General features: G+C 53.8%; 7 protein-coding genes across 7 annotated transcripts; 3 read left to right on the top strand and 4 right to left on the bottom strand.

The window, feature by feature from the left end:
- Positions 1-860: 860 nt before the first annotated feature.
- On the bottom strand, positions 861-1,780 carry NCS57_00258300 (uncharacterized protein; the record flags this gene model as incomplete). Its single annotated transcript, XM_053052611.1, has 4 exons — positions 861-1,102; positions 1,157-1,432; positions 1,505-1,619; positions 1,763-1,780. 4 exons carry the CDS (start codon positions 1,778-1,780, stop codon positions 861-863), a joined length of 651 nt encoding a protein of 216 aa, XP_052917857.1.
- A 7,130-nt stretch (positions 1,781-8,910) lies between these two features.
- On the bottom strand, positions 8,911-10,499 carry NCS57_00258200 (MoCF-biosynth domain-containing protein; the record flags this gene model as incomplete). Its single annotated transcript, XM_053052610.1, has 8 exons — positions 10,221-10,499; positions 10,157-10,165; positions 10,061-10,105; positions 9,919-10,013; positions 9,851-9,868; positions 9,514-9,806; positions 9,124-9,343; positions 8,911-9,076 (listed from the first exon to the last, which is right to left on the bottom strand). Exons 1-8 carry the CDS (start codon positions 10,407-10,409, stop codon positions 8,911-8,913), a joined length of 1,035 nt encoding a protein of 344 aa, XP_052917856.1. The 5' UTR covers positions 10,410-10,499.
- A 251-nt stretch (positions 10,500-10,750) lies between these two features.
- On the top strand, positions 10,751-11,365 carry NCS57_00258100 (ADF-H domain-containing protein; the record flags this gene model as incomplete). The annotated part of the gene is made up of 3 exons (XM_053052609.1): positions 10,751-10,753; positions 10,816-11,127; positions 11,177-11,365. The coding sequence occupies 3 exons, from the start codon at positions 10,751-10,753 to the stop codon at positions 11,363-11,365; spliced, it is 504 nt and encodes a 167-aa protein (XP_052917855.1).
- Positions 11,366-11,434: 69 nt separating this feature from the next.
- Positions 11,435-12,463, bottom strand: NCS57_00258000 (Cytosolic Fe-S cluster assembly factor NBP35; the record flags this gene model as incomplete). The annotated part of the gene is made up of 1 exon (XM_053052608.1): positions 11,435-12,463. One exon carries the CDS (start codon positions 12,461-12,463, stop codon positions 11,435-11,437), a length of 1,029 nt encoding a protein of 342 aa, XP_052917854.1.
- A 1,637-nt stretch (positions 12,464-14,100) lies between these two features.
- NCS57_00257900 (Deoxyhypusine hydroxylase) lies at positions 14,101-15,155 on the top strand (the record flags this gene model as incomplete). The annotated part of the gene is made up of 2 exons (XM_053052607.1): positions 14,101-14,588; positions 14,639-15,155. The coding sequence occupies 2 exons, from the start codon at positions 14,101-14,103 to the stop codon at positions 15,153-15,155; spliced, it is 1,005 nt and encodes a 334-aa protein (XP_052917853.1).
- Positions 15,156-15,185: 30 nt separating this feature from the next.
- NCS57_00257800 (DNA-directed RNA polymerase subunit) lies at positions 15,186-15,671 on the bottom strand (the record flags this gene model as incomplete). Its single annotated transcript, XM_053052606.1, has 3 exons — positions 15,186-15,204; positions 15,256-15,490; positions 15,557-15,671. 3 exons carry the CDS (start codon positions 15,669-15,671, stop codon positions 15,186-15,188), a joined length of 369 nt encoding a protein of 122 aa, XP_052917852.1.
- A 507-nt stretch (positions 15,672-16,178) lies between these two features.
- Positions 16,179-21,886, top strand: NCS57_00257700 (Sister chromatid cohesion protein; the record flags this gene model as incomplete). Its single annotated transcript, XM_053052605.1, has 3 exons — positions 16,179-16,335; positions 16,387-16,570; positions 16,621-21,886. 3 exons carry the CDS (start codon positions 16,179-16,181, stop codon positions 21,884-21,886), a joined length of 5,607 nt encoding a protein of 1,868 aa, XP_052917851.1.
- Positions 21,887-22,873: the final 987 nt, after the last annotated feature.

Below are 22,873 nucleotides of genomic sequence, written 5' to 3'. Positions count from 1 at the left end.
TAAACACATACACAAAAAAGGGGGTTGCTTGAATTGTCTGACTGAACCATTGCCGCCGGAGAGAACGAGACCGACCTCGAGATGGACTAGAAAATAGGTATGTAGGTGGGTAGGTAAAAAAAGAGGAAAAGAGAAGAAGGAACGAAACTAAAAGAATTACATGTATGAAATAATGGATATAGGAAGAGCCTGCAGAACCCATACTTGATCTTGAAAAATCATCCTCCCCGGTGGTGACTGACACAAAAAAAGCAAGGAAAAAGTCGGGTGGGTGGTCTCTCGCGAGGTCCTCGGGGGCGCAGAAGGGCAAACAGGTAAGGTAGCATCCATTGCGTACACGAACGACATCGGCAGCAGAGGCTTCCTCCCCCCGGGCATCTGGTTCTTCTCTCTCCTCCGGTAGATTCATGGTCCTTTTTTTTATCCACAACGTCCAAAATAACGAGCCTCCAGAGAAACGCCGAACCACGCGCCATGTAACATGGATCATGGGTCATCAAGCATGAACCATCTGGCTTGTTCACTCACGTAGACATGACATGTCGTGGGCTTGCCGGGCTCCTTGGCCCCGTATATCGCCGCTGGGCATCTCCGTCCGTAGGCTGCGTCCGGTTCAGGCGCACGCGTGTGTGTGCCTGAGCCCAGAACCCGACTCCCCAATCCCATGCCATCGACATTTTTCATCACCATGCCCCTCCGAAGTCTGCTGGCCGTGTTGCATCCTTGCATCGTGTCGCGCGGATTCGACAGAGCCCCGACATGGCAGATATTCGCCCGTCCACCACACTGTCTGTCGCGTCTCGCCTCGTCTCGAGATATAATCTGTCCTCCACTCCATCTCCTTCTCATATCATTCCTCTTTACATGAGCACACACTTGGCGCAGCATCCAGCCTCTTGCTCGCCGTTGTCCATATCCATGGGCTTGGGTGGGCCGTTTGCGCCTGCGGTGCCGCCGCTGCCGGTCGAGTAGCCTTGCATCTCGCGGTTGTATCTCCGGATTTCTCGCACGATATCGAAAAAGGCCTTGTCAACGTTGATGCGAGACTTGGCCGACGTCTCAATGAACTTGCAGCCGAATGACCTTGCCAGCGCCTCACCCTCTGCAAATCGGTTAGTATGTCGCCAGGGAAGCGAGCGCCTGTGATGTTGCATACCTTGTCGTGACACGTCTCGGTCGCCTTCCAAATCGCACTTGTTGCCAACAACGACCATGGGGAAATAGTCCTTATCCTTGACTCGCAGAATCTGTTGCTGGAAGGTGGTAATTTCCTCAAAGCTCTGTCGCGAAGTAATGGAATAGACTAGTAGGAATCCCTCTCCGGTTCGCATATACTGCTCTCGCATGGCGCTATACTCTTCCTGGCCGGCGGTATCGAGGACGTCGAGCAGGGCAACCTCTTCGTCGATAACGCACTGCTTTCGGTACGAGTCTGTTGAGTTCAACGCGTTAGCATAGACGGTTACGGGCGGTTGCAGATGGCAGGGGCACGTGTCCAACCAACCTTCGATTGTAGGATCATACTCGTCGACGAAATGGCTCTGAATCAACTGAATGGTCAAGCATGATTTACCGACACCACCTCCTCCGACAACGACGAGCTTGTACTCTCGTAGGAACTGCAGCGCGGCGAGATGGTTAGCGACATGAGGGTGATGGCATCAAGGGGCAACAGTAAACAGCCGGCACGGGACCCGCAAACAAGCAGGTTCCCAGGTGCACCAGAGCTGCTCCCTACCCGTGGGTGTCGGTCGTGTCGTACCTTTGTGTTCGCGGCCATTGTGTCTTGATGTTTGAGGAGCTCTCTCTATAGAAGCCTTCACTCGTAGGGCGATGGGATGGAAATCTAACGCGCGCAGGGAGGCTGAATCGTCGTCGCAGGGCCGTCGGATGGATTCAGAGGCGGGCGACGAAGAGTCGGGAGAGAAGGGACAGACAGACGGGACGGTGGGGATCGAGTCTGTTCTGGTCCGGCGGGGAGTGAAGGGAAGCAGAGTCAAGTCAAAGGACTGGAAGGCAGAAGAGTCGTCGGTTGCGCGGGATGGCCGATGAGAGGAACAAAGGAAGAGAGAATGAATGCTCTGCCGCTGGGTCGGGCGGACTCTGGCTTTGGCTGCAGGTGCTTGTGCTTGTGGGGGAGAGGAGAAGAAAGAGGCGACGAAGATACGGAAAGGGCCAAAAGGTTCGAGAAAAAAGGCCAAAGCAGAGGGAGTCGACAGTCGGCAGTATGGTACGTACTGTACCAGAGCAGAGAGAAGAGAAGGGGAAGAAGCCTGAAAGGGGAAAGGGTCGAAAGGTGGAGGACAAGACCAGCCAGGGTGTGCAGCGCAGTGCAGTGCAGGGCAGGGAAGGGAAAGAAAGCATCCATCCATGGAAGGGAAGGGGGGCGTGGATTGGGGAACCAGAGGTGTGTACCATGTACAAGCTGCGAAGCCCTGGGATTGGCTTGGGTCTGGAGCAGTTTGCTTGCTGGAGTGGAGGCTTCCAAGGCTAAGGCAAGGTACCTGTGACCCGGGGACCATTTGAACATTTGCGGCGCCCGCTGGGAGTTTGCAGTGCATTTGGACTGTGAGTAAAGCCACCTCAACAGGTATCAGGTACTTCAAGGTCAACCACAGCAGCAGTGGTAGCCCCAGCAGAACAGTATCCGCCGCCTTCCAGGAGCAAACGGGACCGATTTCTCGCGACCGGGCTGGCCTGCTCATCCTCAACTGAACGAACCCAGTCGTGCTCAGTGCTCGCCCACGGCCAATGTTACTGGGCGCTCCCGGGCGCTGAGATGGATTGGATGGATGGGTGCGCGGAGTCCGGCCATCACTGGAGACTTCCCGTCCCGTCCTGTCAGTGGATGCTGGGGCCGCTAGGCCACTGGAAGCACGGCCGGATTGGTCACTAGGGTCGATAAAGCCCAGCCTCTACGGGCTGCTCAAGGGGACGATAGTCGAAGGGGGGGCGGCGCGGCGGTCCCTGCGAGAGAAAGAGAGGTTCGCTCATGGCTTCATGAGCTATGTGTGTGTGTGCTCTACTGTGCTGTAGGATGCCGTGATGATTCCCGCGGAATCTGGACATTACCCGTTTAAGACATGGGGGGAAGCATTCTCCCGTCGCTCCTTTTAGTGCGAGGCGCGCAAGCACCTATCATCCGCGTCCAGCTGCCCTCCCCCAAGCCCTGCGGCGCCGACTACACAACTGAAATAAAGCCTCTCGATGAGAAATCAACAGCATCTAGCACTGACGCAGGGAGAGTGGCTGGAAGAGCCAGCCGCCCGGACGGCGGCATTGGCTGGGTGCTGGCGAGCTCTGGCTTGGACCAGCACCAGCCCAGCTTCGCTTGGACGAAAATGAACTGGATCCGACGACGGAACGGGGGCGAGTTCTGGACCATGTCGCCGTCTGTTCGCTCGCTGGGCTCAGGTACGTGGACGTGGGCTGGCTACCTGGGGGACCAAGAATTTGAAAGCCGAGGCCAACCTTATCGACGAACGAACAAGACAGAAAAGAAGCCAGGGAAAACATCCTGTTCGGTGGTCTCCGACTTTTCTTCGACTCATGATGGCGAGAGAAGCTGGACTGATCATGCCCGACAGCGGCGAATAGAGGTTGGCCTTTTTTTTTTTCTCCTCCCTGCCCCAGTGGGCTGCTGCTGCTGGCCATCAATCGACGACTTGCAGTGGCTTCTCAGCAAGCTCTCCCAGTGGACGGATGGATGGTCGACTTGCAGAAGAGGTTGGTGAAGGGGGGAGGGGGGGCGTGGGAGAGAGACTCTGCGGGTCAAGCTTGGCTCTCTCTCTCTGAATGGATGGACGGATGGACGTCAAGACTGGGGCCCTTGCGAGCACGCTGTTGAGCAGAACGCTTTGGGGGGCCAGTCGAATCGAATCAATCAATCCCCTGCCGTGGTCAGAGATTCTTTCGTCGCTGGCCTCCATGCAGTTTTCTGCAAGGGCAGCGGCTGGCTGCGTCTGCTCTGCCAATGGTACTCGCACTGTAACGTGCTGTGCTTCTTTCTCGTGTGGATGCTTCCATCCATTCCGCATTGTTCTGCTGCACGTCTCGCACAGCGTTAAGGTACGGTCCGCGCTGGCCTCGTACTCGTTCATCCCCCGTCCGTTTGTTTCCATCCTATATGTATGTATGTATGGGTGTATAAGCGGCCTCTCACCGTATATCTTGGTGACCCCCATTTTCTGCTGCTGCTACTGCTGCTTGTGCTCCCGCAGCAAAGAGTGTGTGCTGCGCCCAACTGAACAAACAATGGCTCTCCTCTCGCTACCGTAGCAGAGTCGAGTAACATTTTGTATTATACACCGACTGGGGAGGGGGTGGCAGCAGAAGTGGGCAGAAAAGGGGGAATTAGATGGATGGATGGATTGATTGCCTGCCAGGGTCTCTTTCACCTTGATTCATCACAACTCCGACCTCCGGTCTAGAGGCCCGTCACCGATGAGAGCTCAACGGCTGCTGTCACTCGACCATTTGGCCGAATAATACCTAGAAATTAGTTGATCCCTTTATCTTAATATCATTCTCCTCTTTGCCGAGCGAGGCAGGTGGTGAAGTCGTTGTCGTCCATCCATCCATCGTTCGTCGTGCATGGACTGCGGAAACACCTCCGAACAACGCCGGTCCTGACCCCGGCCTTTTTCACTTGAGCAATGGCCCTGGCATCGATCGTCGACTTACTCCATCCGTCCAGAGCCTCCGCGACTTTTTGGAAATGAGAGAATCCCGCTTGTTACAGAATACTCCACGACTACCGCTCCTCTCTTCTCCATCTTTTGTTTCTTCAGTTGACATTCCCAGTCGTTAAATCAGCTGGTTATTGACCTGAGCGAGCATGGCTCCTCAATCACCTCACCTACAAGATGCAGTGATCACCGAGGGTTCACATCTAAACCGACCCATTCGGGGAACCCAATCCCCATCACCAACTCGCCCATCACCGTCACCTCGGCCGTCTCGCCATCCAATAGGGTGGCCTTCTTCATGGCCCAAGCGCCAGTACAACCAAGGTGAGCCGCGCCTTGTATCACCAGTCAACCAACAGCAGCACCGAGAAAGCCTTTCTCGGTCGTTCTCATCATGAATGACCCTCATCACTCTCGCCTCATGTGATAGATAGCCTGTCTCGCTCCTTGTCTCTGCCATTTCCCATCTCACCGGTCCCTTTGTCTCTCCGTCCCGCCCTCCCAACGGTTCCAACATCTTTTCCGCCTCCATGCCCCTGGACCTGGACCTGGGGAAGGGGGTGAGGAGTTGGGACAAGCTCCGATGCTACTGTAGCTTGCTCTTAAACAGCCTAGTCCCGTAGGCCAAGCCCAGGGCCCAGGGATCAGGGTCCTGTTGAACGCCGTCTCTCTTCTCTTGTGTCGCCGAGTTCCACCCTAGGATTGATTTGAGGTTGGTGGGTTGGGCGAGACTCGACTTGGCATCCCCAGGCTCCTGATAACGTCTTTGCGTCGTTATCGTACGTGCCTGGGAGGTATGCTTATACCAGATACAGATACAGTTACTGTGCACTATCATGACGGCGCAGTTGATGGCTCAGTTGTCATTACGTCTCAACTCTCAAGGTGCGACGCAATTGCATGACCAAAAGCAACCTGCCTTGACGATAGGTACTAGCTAGTCTAACAAGACGCAACCCCCTCAACCACTTTATGCATCAACTGCCTCAACCGCATAGAGACAGGGCCAACCATTGCCGAGGCCCATCAGGGCCTGCATCTCTCGTCCCGGCTCCCCCATTCACCGGTTCATCTCGTTGAAATGGAAGAAAGGGCTCAGGACAGAAACAGAGTCTCACCACTTCTGCGGCATCCGTCATTGTCGTCCCCAGACAGACAGACACATGCCCACCCATCCTCTCGGAGAGCTTCCCCCCTGCCGGCATGCTCCCTGGCTGCTACACGACTCCACACCCCACGACGGCCTGCACCAGCCCAGCACCATCGCATCGCATCGTCCATGCAGGGCTATAGCGTCACAGTGGCCGCCGCCCTAGGTGCCGGCGCACATCCACCACGTTGTGCCATTGGCGCCGGCGCGTTTGAGGCTGTTGAAGATGCGAGGATGTGCTCAAAAGGTGCCGGGTGGGGGTTAGGGCGGGTGGATGGATGGATGGCGACAGATGCACAGGTGACGGGGATGGTGAGCCAGATCTCATCACCAAAAATGCAACAGAGATCGCACCCATCACAGGATATCACGGCCATTGTGTCTTGATACGAGTGACAAGGCTTACGATGCAGATGCAGGAGGCGTTTCTGGGGGGCCTGATTTGACGGAATGCCCGTTTGGGTTGCTTCAGCTGGTGTGAGGCCCGGTACTGGACACCCAAGGTGGGATCTGGTTGATCTGTGACAAGACAATGATATTGTTATCTCTTGAAGGCAACTAGATTATCAAGTCCAGACAACTTATCGAAAGATCTGATATTCACTGATTGCAATGATTGTGCATTTGTTCTGTCATAACAATTATTGCTAAGAAATTGGGTTTGTACGGCATAGTCAGAGTTGACTCTGGAGGCACAACGTAACATTAAACGTCTACACAGAACCACGGTTTCGCAGAAAAATCCAGCAGCCAATGCAATCGCCAATCACAGAGTTTCTTCACAACACATGATAAGCGAATGGGGACCCTGCTCAACTACAGTGCTACGAAAAACAAGCATTGACTTGGACTGTCGGCACGATGCGCTTTCTCGGTCAGAGAAGAAGGCTAGGGCGATCTTCGCCGAGAACCACCAGAGGCGGTTGGCTGAAACATCGCCTTTGTTTTACCGAAACTCAAGATCGTTGTCAAAAGTCATGTAACGAGGCCACGAGTCGTGTAAACTGACTGTGGTTCGTTGCTTGGCTGTGGGCGTGGTGTGCCAAATCGTGGCATTCTACGGAGAACGGTCGGATGTGCTGACAGCCTGGCCTGGCACGCGACTGTCAGTAGTATCCATTGCTTGAATAGAACAAGTCACTGCAACCATGAGGGAAAGTTGGAGCATCGTCCCCCAACAGAATAATTGGGATCGAACCATGGCTTCCGGTCGCGCATTGCACTCGGGTGTTTGGACACGATGTCCATAAGGCTTTCCAGAGGAATCTCGGCAACGGCAAACTAAACTCGCGAGACCTTACTATTTCTCATGCTTGATTTCAACGTCTGCCGTCTAGCGGCACCAAACCCTCACGGGTATGTAGATACGACCACTTGCAGAAAACAAGCAACCACTGTACTAGTCCCAGAAGACTAGTCGTGAAAGAGAACTGCTCTGAGTCTCCCATGTGCTAATTCTGCTCTTCTGCGTAACAATATAGCCGTAGTTTTCTGTTTGCGCAGGTATGTGGTTTTTATGATGGAATGATGCTTGAAGAAAGAGTTCCAGCTTGTGGCCTAGATGTGAGTTCTCGAACTGGGCGTGTGCTCACGTGATATGGAGAACCAGCTCTTCTTGAGCTCTCAAAGCTCCCCATTTGGTCGTGTCAGAAAACACCTTCCAACACGGAAGATACATCTACATCATTGCTCTGTCAGCAGTGCCATCGATGGTCGAGCACGAGCGCAATGTCCATGTTTATTTTGCTTCTACTTGCTCCGCCTTTCAGCTCCCAGCTGACTTCTGCATGCCTCCCAGGCACTACAAACTACGCCTCGAAACTAACCTAGACAGACACCCAAGCTCTCAAGCCTCTCGTCAGGCCTTCTAGAACATGACGTCCTATGGGGCATGCCGTCTCCACCACTCTAGGCTCCTTTCTGGACTGGTAGCGATACCCACGATGCCACACCCTTCAACAGCCCCCTTTTCTCGGTATTTAGATTGCCCTCGCGTCTAGCTCTACACGCCAAGGCGCTCGTCATGTCATGTTTCAATCTCCCTCAGGTCCGGTTTGAGCTCTAACCTTTTGACCTCGGCGCTGATCATGTCACGAGCTTTGCTGCCGCCGCCGTGATTTGCTCTGCTCGCCAAGTCCCCACCTCCGCCTTGTCCACTGCTACCCCTGGTCGATAACGCACCCCAGGTTCGTTCTAGCCCTTTTGCAACTCTGGGCTGGGAGGAGAGAGCTCGAGTCAGTCTTGAACCCACGACGTGCCATTCCATGCTGCTCGAGCCAGCCCCTAGCTTCCCGCGCCGATGCGTCTCGGATTCAATGCTCCTCCTCGGGGGATCTGCAATGCAAGAAAGTCGACCAGCCCCTCTTCTGCTCCAAATCGTATGATGGATTGTGTGCTTTGCCGGAAGCAGGCTTGTCCAGGTCGCTCGCTCGCTACCACGTTCCGGCCCTGGGAAATGAGACTCACATCCGCTTCCATGTCTTATCTCGGTTGCTCAGGTGTGCAGATCGGCCTCAACGTCGCCTAAACTGGGCGAGTCCTTCCGGCCTTGCTCCGGTCATGTCAGAATATGCAATATGCGTTGGTGCAGATGCTGGCTGTCGGTGGGCTTTGTTTTATTACATTGACTATATTAACAGGCCGTCAACTGGCACCTGCAAAAGTCGGCTGAGACACGACCATTAGCAGTCTTGCTTTTCTTTCGAAAACCCCTCACTAACTGCGGCCCGCAGAGGCGATGCAGCTCAGACATATCAAAATCGTCAAGATCAGCGCCCAGTCAGCCGCTCCCATGGCCATAGCTATCCAGAGGACCAGGTTCTAGGATATTCCTGCAACGCCTAGGGTGCCTAAGCGGACATCCCAAATCAACCCTGGAGGCAGGGGCGTACGAACAGACGTGGGAGTAGATGGATATCAGCTCTAACCCATCTATATTCAAGATATGTATACACTACATGATCTATCCAATGGCGACACGTTGCCGTCCTCCTATATTGACACAACTGCAACCAAGAGCAACGATTACTTGTTGACCAGTGTATCCATTACGGCGTGATTATGCAACCCGTCTCATGGCTCCTTTGTAGGCTCTGCAGTGTCCTTGGTCGCATCTTCGGTTGCCTTTGCTGGCTCCTTCGTGGACTCTTCCTCACTATTTTCGCCTTCGGCGGTAATTCTTAGACCCTTGATGCCGGCTTCGACTTCGGCAACCAGGCTCTCGAGGTAATCCTGGTCCCTGTTTCTCGTCAGCATGGCCCGGCACGAGTTCGCTTGGGTACTCACCTTCCAACAAGAGTGACCGTGTTGTGCTTCTTGCCCCAGCGAGGATAACTTCCGACCTTGATACCCTTAGGCTCAACCTTGGCGGCCAGTGTCGTGAGGAAATCGGCCACGCCACTCTCAGGAAGAGGGGTCGAGAACAGAATTCTATGTGTTCCTGTGCCCTCGGGATCCACGAGCCTTGGCAGAATATATGGCTTCAATCCCTCGAGAAGCTTCTGGACTGTTTCTGGTTAGTATACAGAGGATTGGTGATGCATGAAAAAGGCATCATTGGTGACACATGGGTTGTCACAGCCACACCACCAAAGAGAAGGATTTTCTCTTCAATTGGCGGCCTTATCCACCTCCTGTGACCATCGATACCCAAATTTACATCATTGGATTACTCACAAAGCTTTGGGATACCAGGTAATATGTGGACATTGCCATTAACGACGGCAACAGGAACCCACATGTCCTCATGAGGGAAAAGAGCCTGCTTCTTTAAATCTCGAGACTCGTCGGTTGGCAGTTCAGCCATGCGAAGCTTTGCCTTTCTAGCGGGCGAGTCGACGTCCCAGTCAAAGTTGGGCTGGTTAGGGTGAGCCTTGGAGAGCAGCTTCATCTTCTCGAAGGTCTCCTGGTGGAGCTTTAAAGGCAAGTCAAAGGCCTTGGCGATGGACTGATAGGTGATGTCGTCGTGACTAGACAGTTAGTGAGCAACCACGACTGGGGGCTGTTGTCTTACGTAGGACCGATTCCGCCACTATACACATTAGCTACTCATCGTAACATATATGGGTGTGAGTGGCCAACCTTGTAACGATAAAGTCATAACGATCGCTCATTCTTCGAACTGCCTCCATGATCTCACTCTCATCGTCCTCAATGACCTCGATTCGCTTGAGGCTCTGTGACAGGTTAGCTCTGGGTTGTATCACGCAGCTTTGTGACTTACAATTCCAAGAGAGAAGCACCATTTTGCGAAATAAGCAGAGTTGGTCTACTCGGTCAATCCCTGTATTTCAAGGTTGAGGCTGTGTCAGTCACTCACATCAACAGTCTAGACATCTTGTATTAGCACAGCACATGTAGCAGCAACAGGCAGACTTGTCTACCTTTCCACCGAGAACCTCATCGCCAATAATCAGGCATGCCGCCGTCTGAATGGTGCGCGCATTGCGCTCATCCGCCGATATAGGAGCCATGACGCTTCCAAATGCAAATCGTCTAGTAGTGCGAGCAGCAGTAACAGCAACGGGAGCGGAGGAGAGGTGCCTTGCAACCTGGGAGATGCGGGAGAACATGAAGGACTGACGGACGGACGAATGAGAAATGCGCGAGTTCTTATGTTCAATCAAAAAAGCGCACGCAGGAGCCTCGACCCTCGTGATCCTTGTTGGATGTCGTCCGTTTGGGGATGGAAATGGAGCTTGCAGATGACGTTTACTCGCTGGACGGAGAGTGGGGGCGGCCTTCTCTCGGAGTTCGAATTGTGGCGGGGTTGCCCAACTTGCGACTCTCAACTGACTGCCCTAGTCCATCTCGTGATAGCTACCAGAGCTTCGTCTTAGCTTAGAGCTCCGCGATAGCAGCAGTTATAGCTTCAGTTCCTTGTTCCTTGTTTGTTTGACCACATACAGTCACCATGGTATGTCCCCGACGTCTTCGTCTTCGTCTTCATCCCCATCCCCCACCAGCTCACATGTCCAGGCGTCCGAATCGCGACTGTACACCTTCTCCGGGGAGACCAAGGATCACCTCCGCAAGTTCCGACTGACTACTTCACGGGCCAAGGATCCTCAAGCTGTTATTTGTATGTATGTCTCCTTGTCCGCGCCAGTCCCTCTGCCGCCTCGCCATGCCATGCCCAAGCTCACCGACTCGCCAGACATGATTGACAAGCACACATACGAGATCCGCCAAGATGAAGACAAGGTCGTTTACAAGTCCCTCGAGGAAGTCGGCGATGACCTTCCCGACCACGCGCCGCGCTTCGTCCTCCTGAGCTACCCTCTTACCATGGTACGCCCAATCGAGCCTACACCTACCTATACGATGCTGACAGACCTAGGGTGACGGACGGTTGTCGGTCCCATACGTGCTGCTCTTTTACCTCCCCGTTACATGCAACGCCGAGATGAGGATGCTCTACGCCGGCGCCAAGGAGCTGATGCGAAACACGAGCGAGGCGGGACGAATCATTGATATCGAATCCGTCGAAGATTTGGAAGAGATCCCCGACAAGCTCAAGTCGGGTTGATATGCCAAGAGAACAAGAGATGGAAGATCAGCGATATCATAATCTACGTAACTATATAAGAGCCGTCGCCTACTCGTCCGGCAACACGCTCTGGGTATCCAATCCCAACTGCATCGCAACATTCTTGACCACCCCTTGGAATGCGATACAAGCTGGGCTGTCTGGGAACGAGTCGAAATAACTCTCGCCGTAATCACACGCCATCCTAATCCTTGGGTCCAGAGGTACTGATCCCAGGAAGGGAATACCCATCTCCTCTGCCAGTGCCCGTCCACCTCCTGTGCTCGCCTTGAAGATCTCGCTCGCGTTGGAACACTTTGGGCAGACGAAGCTGCTCATGTTCTCTGCGAGTCCTAATACTCTGATGCCAGCCTTTCGACAAAAGTCAATCTCCTTGCGCACATCCAGCAGTGACACCTCTTGGGGGGTGGTGACCATGACAGCTCCGTCGATGCCGCTCTCTTTAAGGAATGAGTTAACGCTGAGGTGCTCGTCGCTTGTGCCCGGTGGTGTGTCCACGAGTAGGAAGTCGAGGTCGCCCCATTCCACGTCCTTAAGAAACTGTTTAATGAGACCGTTCTTCTTGGGGCCTCGCCAGATAACAGCGTCGTCCCGGTTCGGTAGCAAGAACTGAATGCTCATGACGGAGAGATTGTCCATAACCCAGATCGGTGACCATCCCGTACCACTGACATGCACCGTCTCTCCCTCGACTCCCATCATCTTGGGGATGCTGGGCCCGCAGATATCCGTATCCATGATGCCCACCGTGCTGTCCGGGTTCGTCGCAAAGGCGTGCGCCAGCAGGGACGTAAAGGTACTCTTCCCCACGCCACCCTTGCCGCTCAGCACGAGAATCTTGTGCTTGACATTCTCAAGGCGCGCTGAGATAATAGGAATGTCCGGGTCGGGGCCCTTTGGCGCCGAAGCGCAGATGGCCTGGTTCGGGCACCCGGCACACGAGTCCGCTGTGCCGGCCTGCTGTGACTCGGGACCTGGGCAGTGCTGGGGCTCCGGAGCGACGAGCTGCGGCTTCTGCTTTATGGGGTTTGCGAAGACATCCTCCACAGGCTCCGGCGCCTCGAGCGAGGGTGACATTTTTGCGCTGAAGTTGTGTTTGGTGAGGAGTCGAGTGACGAGGGAGGGTGGCGATATGAGCGCCGAAGCTTATTAATGCACTACGCAGACAACGAAGGTGCGACGAGTGTGATCGGAATACCCGCGTGAAAAGAATTGAACAAGGGATGTTCTAGGTGACAGATATAGAGAGATGGGTGTATGATTCAAATAAGAGATCGAGAGACACTTGAGTCGAGGCTCATCACGTAGGGTAAGTAAGCATCCACGCTGATTCGCTGCTTAGCAAGCGTCGAATGATGGTTTGCGCTACTATCGCCGCGGAGTGACAGGCTTGAATGACAAAATACCTATCAAGGAATTCAACAGTCGAACAAATGCAGGAGGAGAACGGAAATGAATAAGAGCAAAAAAGACAAGGCTAAAAAGGCTCTAATTGCTTTTCAGTTTCACGAACGTACTCTTTCAAGCAATTATTTTACAGCTCAACCGGCGTTATGTATCCTACCTAACCTGAAGCTCCCAATCGCCGACAACGGAGCAGAAGATGGAGGATAAATAACGATACACTACCATGCAGTGAAAAGTATAAGAAAAACATGAGATATACAGAAACACCTCAAATATAGGGCAGCACATTTTCGATACCCATAGCCGCATTTCCGGTGTTGCAGACATTTTCTTGTTTGGTAATACCCCACACCTCGGCACTGGCATAGTTCGTGATGGCTTCACACTCAAAGATCCGAATCGTCACCATGAACAAAAAGAAAAGGTCTCGGAGGGAGTCGAACCCTCGCTGGCGGAATCAGAATCCGCAGTCATAGCCGTTAGACCACGAAACCGATGAATTCGAAACGATTCCAATTGAGTGGGATCTGCGCGATTTGCTTCAACTTATAGATCCTTTTCGTGGGTCTCGTTGTGGTTCCACTTTTCTTTTTTGGCTCCGCTGTCGGTCAACTCCTGGGTTATGAGCTCTTCTCTTTCAACTGCAATCATCCTTGATTGATAAAGATACATGGAGCTGTCAGCCTTTACGATGACTGTTTCGACCTCAGACACTTGTACGGCATGCCAAGCTCGAATCTGTCATGAAAATGCACCCGTCTGACGCGGCGACCACACCAATTCGCTCAAACACATCTTATAGGTCCCATCTCCGAGCCGCTCTGGCCGCCACCGCTTCAGCTGCATGCGGAGATGGATGATGCCGCGTCGAACGATCTCGGAATACCATCGCTGCCTATAGGCAATCTCAATTCTTACAACTCGGGGGTATTGAGAGGGGGAGGTCTTCCCCTCAGTTCAGTCGAGCAATCCCACACAGCAAAGCACCATAGGCTCCCGAACCTGGCCTGACTTCATACCACATCGCCACGGAATCAGTCGACCCTCCTTGCAAATTGACTTGTTAGGTGCCCCGTTAGGCCCGAAATTGGACCCTGATTGATAACACTTTGCTTTTTTGCGCAGCGATTTTTCGCGTTGCATCCATCCAATGCCCACGACCAAACCCCACCCCACACACCCCGCCAGATAAGATAAGACGAGTGCCCCGCGGCTGGAAATTTCAATTTTCTGAAGAGAGCCGCAGCCTAAACCGACGCCGCGATCGCCATCACCGCAGACGCTCGTTGAAGAAGAAGAAAAAAAAAATGTCGTCCGACGCCGAGAAGCCCACCTCCATGGAGACGGTCCTCAAGCTGAGGGAGTCCCTCTGCTCTGAGGACACCCCTCTCCCCATCCGTTTCCGGGCTCTGTTCTCCCTCAAGCACGTGGCAGTGACCCAGATCAACCCTGAGGACGTCAAGGTTGCCGCTATCGAGGCCATCGCGGCTGGCTTCACCTCGCCTTCTGCCCTTCTGAAGCACGAGCTTGCCTACTGCCTCGGTCAGACCTGCAACACTGCTGCCGTCAAGCCTCTCCGTGAGGTTCTCGCCGATCTCAAGGAGGATCCCATGTGCCGTCATGAGGCTGCCGAGGCCCTGGGTGCCCTGGGCTGGGCCGACAACCTGGACATCCTCCGAGAGTACCGCGACCGCAAGGGGGAGGATATTAGCATTGTTGAGACGTGCGAGATCGCCATTGAGCGCGTCGAGTGGGAGAACTCGGAGGAACGGCAAAAGGAGAAGTTGCGCCCAAGGTTTGTAAATTCTATTCTGAGGTTACCCTCCCACTGACATCTTGTTCTAGTGCCTTTTCTTCTATCGACCCTGCGCCCCCAATGCCCGAAACCGACAAGAAGGCCGAGGTCGCGGAGCTCGGCCGAAAGCTCATGGATACGAGCGCGCCTCTGTTCATCCGGTACCGTGCCATGTTCGCCCTCCGCGATCTTGCCTCCCCTCCCGATCTGCCCACAGCAGTTCCTGCTGTGCTCGAGCTTGCCAAGGGCTTCGCCGATTCGTCGGCGTTGTTCCGTCATGAAATTGCCTTTGTTTTTGGCCAGCTGTCGCACCCTGCTTCTATCCCCTCCCTCACTGCTGCGCTGAGCGATGTCAACGAGGCCAGCATGGTTCGGCATGAGGCGGCTGAGGCGCTGGGTAGCCTTGGTGATGAGGAGGGCGTCGAGGATACCCTGAGGCGGTTCCTCCATGACAAGGAAAAGGTGGTTCGAGAGAGTGTCATCGTCGCGCTCGATATCGCCGATTATGAAAAGGGTGGAGAGACGGAGTATGCTTTGATTCCCGAAGTCGGAGGAGCTGCTGCATGATTTATGAATTTGCTCGATCGAGTATGGTGTCTAGTTGTTTTCATGCCACCTAAAACGCTGTTAAATAAAGCCAATAGAAAAAAGTTTGGGTTCTTCATACGAGTTTCCGCATTCGCAGTTGTAGATGACCGTGGAACCTTCATCTGCACTGCGCAGCTGCACGGTGGTGTACTTGACCTCCTCGCGGCCACACTTGGGGCATTTCTCATGCACTGTGCTCTCCGTTTGCAGATTGTGCTTCTCGACGGCCTGCACGCTCGACTGCAGCTTCTGTCTCAGAAAAGATGGGAAATCGGAGGGCTTTGTTTGCGTGACAGTAACTTTGGAGCCGGTATCTGCGAGTACGCGTGAGAAATGCTGCCAAAAAGACAATCAATCTGCAGCTTGGGAAGCAAACTTACCCTTATTCTCGGCACCGCAGCACTCGCAGCGCAACACGTTTCTCTGCGTGCCCTTGGTCGCGGGCAGGAGATTACCGCAGTCGGTACAGAAGACAAGGGTTCCAATCGCCGCCATTGTTTTTCGCTGGGTCAAGTTTGCTCAATCAGATTTCCGGGAGCGCAAGATGGACGAAGAAGGGCGGACAAGTTTGGAGACAAAAATTGGCTTGGCCATCATAGGCTCAAACGGAGCTGGGAGGGTCTCTCGGAAAAACTGATAACGACAAGGCGACGGATGGCGCGCAACGGAACAAACGCCGACTGGTCCCGTGCCTGGCGCACGGGCCACTTTCTGTCAATCAACATCTAAGGAAAGCTCGCGAGGCTGTTGCTTCCCAGGCTTCAACCTCGCCGGCTACTTTTATTCAACGGGTCAACAATGCTTTGACCGACATTCATTTGCACAAACCACGACACGGGGCAGCACCTCACTCGAATGAACAATCCTGAAGGCTGCTTCAACCATTTCGCGCCCTGCAGCGCATATCTCCAATTCACCCCGACCTACCTATCGATGCAGCGTCATCCGTTTGCCTCTTCCCTGCGAACTATGTGATGATTCGCCTTCCCGAGCCGTGCGAGGATGAACAATATGCAGCCAAATAGCCATGGCGGCCCCCAAAATGGGCTGTTTGCCCATCAAGGGACTACGAACCCCAATCCTTCCATCTCGCGCCCGTTCACGCTACAGGAGTCGCTTCCTTATTCACCACAGACCTCGACTATCCCATTCATTTCCGGTTAGCCACCACAACATCATCCTTGGACGAACTCCTTCTCACTTTATGCAGATATAATCCCCGACCCGACTCTGGGTTCAGGATCTGTCTCGTTGCCCCTATCCGACTTGTTCCAAACCCAAGAGTTCAACACCCTGAACAGAGAGATCGCTGGGCAGCCCCATATGCCGCGAAACGTCAAGCAAGTCGTCGACCATGTTCTGCAGGACATCAAGCCAGGCCAGAGAACTCGATAGTAAGGGAACAACTGCCGCGCATTTTGATATCCATGCTGACTATGAACAGCAAGTTTTGCGCCGTCTCGAGAACGTCCTCAGCTCCACCAACCGGCAAGGGTCTGATCGATGACCTGTCGCCGATTTCGAAGACGATCGTTGAGAAAGTAGGCATAGGATCCTATTACAAAGCGTCAAAGTCGACCGTACCCGAATCGAAGCAACCGAACGGACATCCGAAAGGCCATCCGACCCCCAAACTGCCTCATACCTCACTTAACGCGCCGACTACTCCTCAATCCTCGCACCCGGCTCAAAACTCTCAGGCCCATAGGTCCAACTCCGTTAGGATCGAGGTTGCCATACCGTCTAAGAGACAGTTCGATCCATCCGCGTACGTTGATGTCAGCAACGTCACTCAGCAAGAGGTTCCCGCTCCTGTTCAGTCGCAACATCTGCATCAAGCGCAACAGTACCCGCAGCAGATGCAAACGCAACCACAGCTGTCGGCCAAACCACTTCAGCCAACCCCTGAAGCTGGTCAGAACCCAGCATTCCGTATCGAACTTCCCGCCGCGAATATCAACCGTGATGAGTATATCGAAGTGGAGGACCGACCGGACGATCCACATCATCTATCGGTGCGGAAAGGAAACCAACAAGAGTACTCCGACAGCCAAGATTTGATTGGCGAGAGTCTTGACCAGCGTCAACGGAGCGAGGCGGCATTGGACACGCTCGACAAGCTTGTCCGTTCAGTCTTCACCTCTGTGCATAGAGTGCTTTCGATGGAACCCGGCTATGATCATATCGTCTCGGTGTCTCAAGATCAAGAGGTCGCTATGACCGCCTCTACGCAACAGAAGATGCATGGTGCGATTCAAAAGACCATCTCTCTGAGGTGCTTTGACCGCGTTCCGGTCGAGCATTTGATGCAGATTATGAAGCTGAGTGAAGCGAGCTTGAAGCAGGTCGAAGACTGGGAAATGCGAGTTGACGATGGTTGGTCCGAGGAAGAGGTCAACACCTGGGTGCAACAACTTGCAGACGTGGAGACGATGTTGAAGTCGGCTCGAACATGCCTTCGCATCCTCTCGGGGGGCAGAGACGACAAGCAACTCTACTCGGAGACCGTCATTCAACGAAGTGTCGACATTTTCAGAAAGGTCACAGAAGACATTGTGATGCTGTTGGTGGAGCTCCGTCCATCTGGCTCTGCTGCAACTGCCTTCAAGGCCTTTTCCAAGAACAAGAAACCCATTGCGACCATCTTCTTGGGTTGCCAGAAGCTCTTCGCCTTGCTGGCAGAGCTCGTCACAAAGATTGAGCTTTCAGACACCGTCATCAATTCGCTCGAGTTCACTGCATCACGACTTATCTTTATGGACAACGCCTATTTCGAAAAGGATTCCGTTGTTGGTGTTCAGAAATTCGACGGACTACGCTCCGTGGCGATGGACATGCTCTGCCAAATCTTTCTGATCAAGCCCCAGCAGCGCCAAGGCATCATTGACGAGATTCTTACTTCTCTTGAGAAGTTGCCGGTCGGCAAGCAGAGTGCTCGGCAGTTCAAGCTTTCTGATGGAGGCAGTATTCAGCCAGTCTCGGCTCTGATCATGAGATTGGTTCAAGCCAGCTCGGGGCGAGTAAACAACAGCAACGAGCACAATCGCAACAAGTTGATGCGAAACATCAATGGCGAGGAAGAAGAAGATGACGACGACGAGAATCTTCCTCCTGAAAGCAAACGTTTCGTATCCTCGATTAAAAGTGAGGAGCAAGGCGCGAGACAGCATGCGGTCTCTATTAAAGATCTCGAGACTTCGGTTGCTCCGCTCCTGGACACTGCGCAGCGCAACGCAAGCTACGTGATCAACTTTATGGTTTCGCGTGCCATCAGCTCCACCAAGTCGGGCGATTCCCCCTATCGAAACTTGCTTGATCTCTTTGTCGAGGACTTCACCACCTGCCTCGACCTGCCTGATTGGCCGTCAGCTGAGCTTCTTCTTCGTCTTTTGGTATTCATGATGGTGCAGCAATTTGAAGGCCCAAAAACGGCAGCCCCAGCAAAGAATATGGCTTTGGAGTTGTTGGGTGGCTGCAGTGCCGCAATCTCTCGACTTCGATCTCACGTCAAGAGATTGGTAAGCTCTTCCGAAGGCAATGACGCGGATGACCTATCTCGCTATCTTGCCGATCTTGCGACTCAAGCCAGGGAGCAGAGGACCCGGGTGGAGCAAATTGTCGCTTGGGCCGGTCCCTACCGAGCAACCCTCGAATCCCTTCAGGGCCGGTGTCACGATGATCCTCACCTGCTGAGTGCCATCTCGTTTCTGGTTACAGGTTGGGCATCCCAGGTTCACAACGGTTACGACTCATACCAAGAGAGCGACGATGAGCGAGATGAGGAACTCGGGCGCCTGGGGTACAGACTGAGAATGATGATCGAGGATCGTCGCTGGCTTGTCAACGAGTACACCTTCAAGTCGGTCTCAGCGAACCAGGCCAAGCTCGCCTACTCGATCATTTTGCTACGATCGCCATTCTGCGAGGCCTATGACAAGATCCTCAACATTCTACTCCGTTCGATGGGAACCGATCAAGCCACAGTGCGGAGCAAGAGTTTGAAGAGTGTCAACCAGGTGCTTGAGACAGATCCGTCCATCCTGGACGTCAATTCAAACGTTCTCAACAAGATTTTGGAGTGTGCTGGCGACACGTCAACACAAGTTCGAGACTCTGCCCTCGGCTTGCTTGGCAACTGCATGACCATGCGGCCTGCCCTTGAAGACGCTTTGACAGAGGTAGTTGTCAACCGCTTTCAAGACTCCGGCGTCGGTGTGAGGAAGCGCGCCATGAAGCTTGCCCGTGACATCTATCTTCGCAATCACAGCAGGGCTCTACGAAGCTTGATTGCAAACGGCTTGCTCCGCCGAGTGCACGATCCTGATGAAAGCGTGTGCGATCTTGCCCGTCAAGTTATCGAAGAGGTTTGGTTTGCCCCCTTTTATCGAGACGATGGGACCGCTGTCTACCAGACCTCGCTCACCGAGCACGTGTCCCTCGTGATACAGACAGTCAACTCGGGAATGCTGTCTGAGACACTCGACAAGGTCTTTAGGTCCATTCTCAGACCAAAGGACAAATCTCTACAGGGACCATTCTCTGTCTGCTCCAAACTCGTGGCCAACATGTTTGGGCTCATTGACAACCTGGACTCGGACGATTCCACCGTCCCCTCCGGACGTGATGCGTTGAACGTGCTTACGATTTTTGCTAATGCGGACCCCAAGCTCTTCAACTTTGAACAAATCCGCCTCTTGAAGCCACATCTGGCAAGCTTCGCCAAGCCCGAGGAGTTGACTGCTTTCCGAAGTGTGACAGTTATCTATCGGCGAGTGCTTCCCACACTCTCGACTGTCCATTCCGACTTTCTGCTGGAAGTTCGCAAGTTGCTGCTGGGTGCGGTCGGCAAACTCAACTTGCGGGCACCCCTGGATGATTTGATCGCCTGCACCTTGGTCGTCTGCGAGTTGCTAAACGTGTTTGAGCCCCTGGCAAATGCCATGGCATCTAGTCTTGCGGGACTGCAGCGTCTGCGCAGCATGGGCAAGTTGGATGAAAAAACCAGCCTATATCTCAACGCATACTGCCTCGTCATTGGCATGATTGCAAAGCACTGCGACCTTGACAACTGCCCGGGACCGTTCAAGAAGAAATTCCCCAAATGGCCGGGGGGCTCAGTCGCAAGACTGGCTATCGACACATTGGCCCCGTTCACCGCCCCTTCGCAGCCCCTGGACAGTCGCAGACCAGCCCTCGACGCCATCGGGTTGGCTTGCCAGTCCTGGCCGCGCAACTATGTCATCCCCAAGGTATATACGGCGTTCCAGCAGGTCTTTGACGAGCAGGTACCCAGCCTTGAGAATGCGATCCTGAGATCATTCAGAGAATTCCTCATTATCGAGGAGAAGCGGTCCGAGACGGCAGGACAAGTCCCATCAGGCAAGAAGAAGGAGTTGACAGTCATGGGAGGAACCAGCTATGATGATGTGGCCAGTGCCACTACGCAGAGATTCCTCAAGGACATCACGCGCATTGCGCTCTCAAGCCAGGATGAACATGCGTTTCTCGCCATGGAGGTCCTGGGAAGCATCAACCGACAGGGTTTGACTCATCCCAAGGAAACCGGCGTGACCCTGATAACACTCGAAACGTCTTCGAACCGCAAGATTGCCGAGTTGGCGTGGGAAGAGCACCGGTCTCTGCACGAGAAACACGAGACGGTGCTGGAACGAGAGTATGTCAAGGCAGTTCAGTCCGCCTTTGCTTACCAGCGAGACGTTGTTGGGGAGCCACATGGCGCTACCACGAACCCATTCCAGTCCAAGTTGCACTACTTGATGGAAACGCTCAAGATAAGCAAGATGAAGAACCGCCAGCGCTTCTTGGACAAGCTCTGCGGACAGGTGGACTTTGAACTGGCCAAACTGGACATGTCAGGCGACATCCCAACGCAGATGGTCTATGCACGATTCATCATTGAGAATCTGGCATACTTCGAGTACCAAACGATGGGAGAGCTGCAGACCACGGTCAACGCGATGGAGAAGATCCTAACCAGCACGGGTGCCCCGGTGGCTCAAGCCATTGAGTCGGAAGTGTTCAACGTCCGGATGGATGTTGACCAGCCACCGGCGGCTCCAGATGGACCCCCTGGGTTTTCTACAGCGGATTCCATTTCGGTCTCGGCACCTGTTGACGGCCAACCATCAGTCGCACCAGCGCCAGCATTTGCGTTGACAGTCGAGCCAGCCCGTCTTCGACAGCTTACAACAGCGGCAATTATCCTGTTGTCCATGTGGGAGGTGCGAACATTTATTCGTCGCCTTTTCGGCATGGGCCTCAAGCGACAGGACACCAAGGTCAAGGCACTGGCCAAAGATCTGAACAAGTCTCCCGTCAAGGTGCAAGGTGTGCATGGAGACAAGGTCTGGGACGAGATCGAGTCTCTGATGAAGGGCCTCCAGGACCAAGAGCACATGATCAAAACATGCTCGGCGTTTGTGGAGCTCCTCAACGTTGACAAAGACCTGAAGGTGGCAGAAGACGCTGGCGAGATGGACCTGGAGCCGGCGACTCCCAGTGCGGACGAGGACGAGGAGGGCGATGTAATGGCGGATAGAGGACGTAAGCGGAAGGGCGGGTCGACACCAGGAGGACGCAAGAAACGGGCGCGGTCGAGCTCACAGCCTCGAAAACGGGGCCGACCTCGCAAGAACCGAGAGAGCGTCGAGCACGATGTTGAAGCGGACCTTGACGGGGACTGGTTTTAAAGAACGAGGCGCAAGGCATTCGGTATGGGATACTAGGGCATGGCATTATTTGGGCTGATTTTCTGAGCGGTGCATCGGACGGAGATGTGATGGAGAGGCGTTTTTACAGCGGCCTGGACTGACTCTGCAGCAGGCGAGAGAATTTAGCAAGCAAGCATGGACGGTACAGGTACAGTGGCTTTGCTGGGATGACGAGGTCGGAAATACACCACACCATTGGGATCTGGAGGGATCTTGAACTGGAATCAAGCAGTCAAGTCAAGGGAGAATGGGCGTTTTCGGAGCTCAACAGGGATGGGATTTGCGATTTGATGATACCTGAGCTCATATCCACGGATCATGTAGCTCACCTTTTTGAGGCCAAGTTAACAGGAAGCGATGAAAAGTGTGTACCATGTATTTACTTAAGCTTAAGAGGCACACGACCAAAGATGGTTTAGACTGAGTGAAGCTTTAATCCAGCGTGAGGTCAAATGATGGGGAGACGAGGTTGGAGATGGGAATAAGACACGGGCGTTGGATGGGCATAAGGAGGATAAGATGCATAAAATTCATAAAAGTGACGTTCTAGAGCCCAAAGGAGATCGCCAAGAAATGAGCAGCAGATCTCTCGGCATTTCTTGGCCGTCTTGGCATTCAAACTTGCAGGGATCAGGCATGTCAAGGAGCCCTCCCCAGTCAGGGCCCCAGCAACGACTGCAAATCACTTGATGGGCTTTAGTCGAGACGATGATGGGCTTTCCCCTAGGCGCTCTCGCTTCGCTTACCGCAGTGAGAGACCAGCTGGCAGTGCATCATGGCCGTCGTCAGCAGTTCGCAAGTGATTCCAGCAAAGAATCATGGCGCAGTGTCGATAGAGGCCGCGAAGCGCCCTAGACCAGACTCGATTCAGGGAAAAGATTCAAGGCAGGAGGAGGCCTCTGGGACTCGTGGCATCCAATGAAGGGGAGGCAACCTGTTACATCCTTGACGTGTTAATTAGCCACT

The sequence above is a fragment of the Fusarium keratoplasticum genome, chromosome 2, assembly GCF_025433545.1.
Source record: "Fusarium keratoplasticum isolate Fu6.1 chromosome 2, whole genome shotgun sequence".
Classification (NCBI taxonomy): domain Eukaryota; kingdom Fungi; phylum Ascomycota; class Sordariomycetes; order Hypocreales; family Nectriaceae; genus Fusarium; species Fusarium keratoplasticum.
Note: the sequence above shows the minus strand (reverse complement) of the source record. Positions and strands in the feature narration are given on the sequence as shown.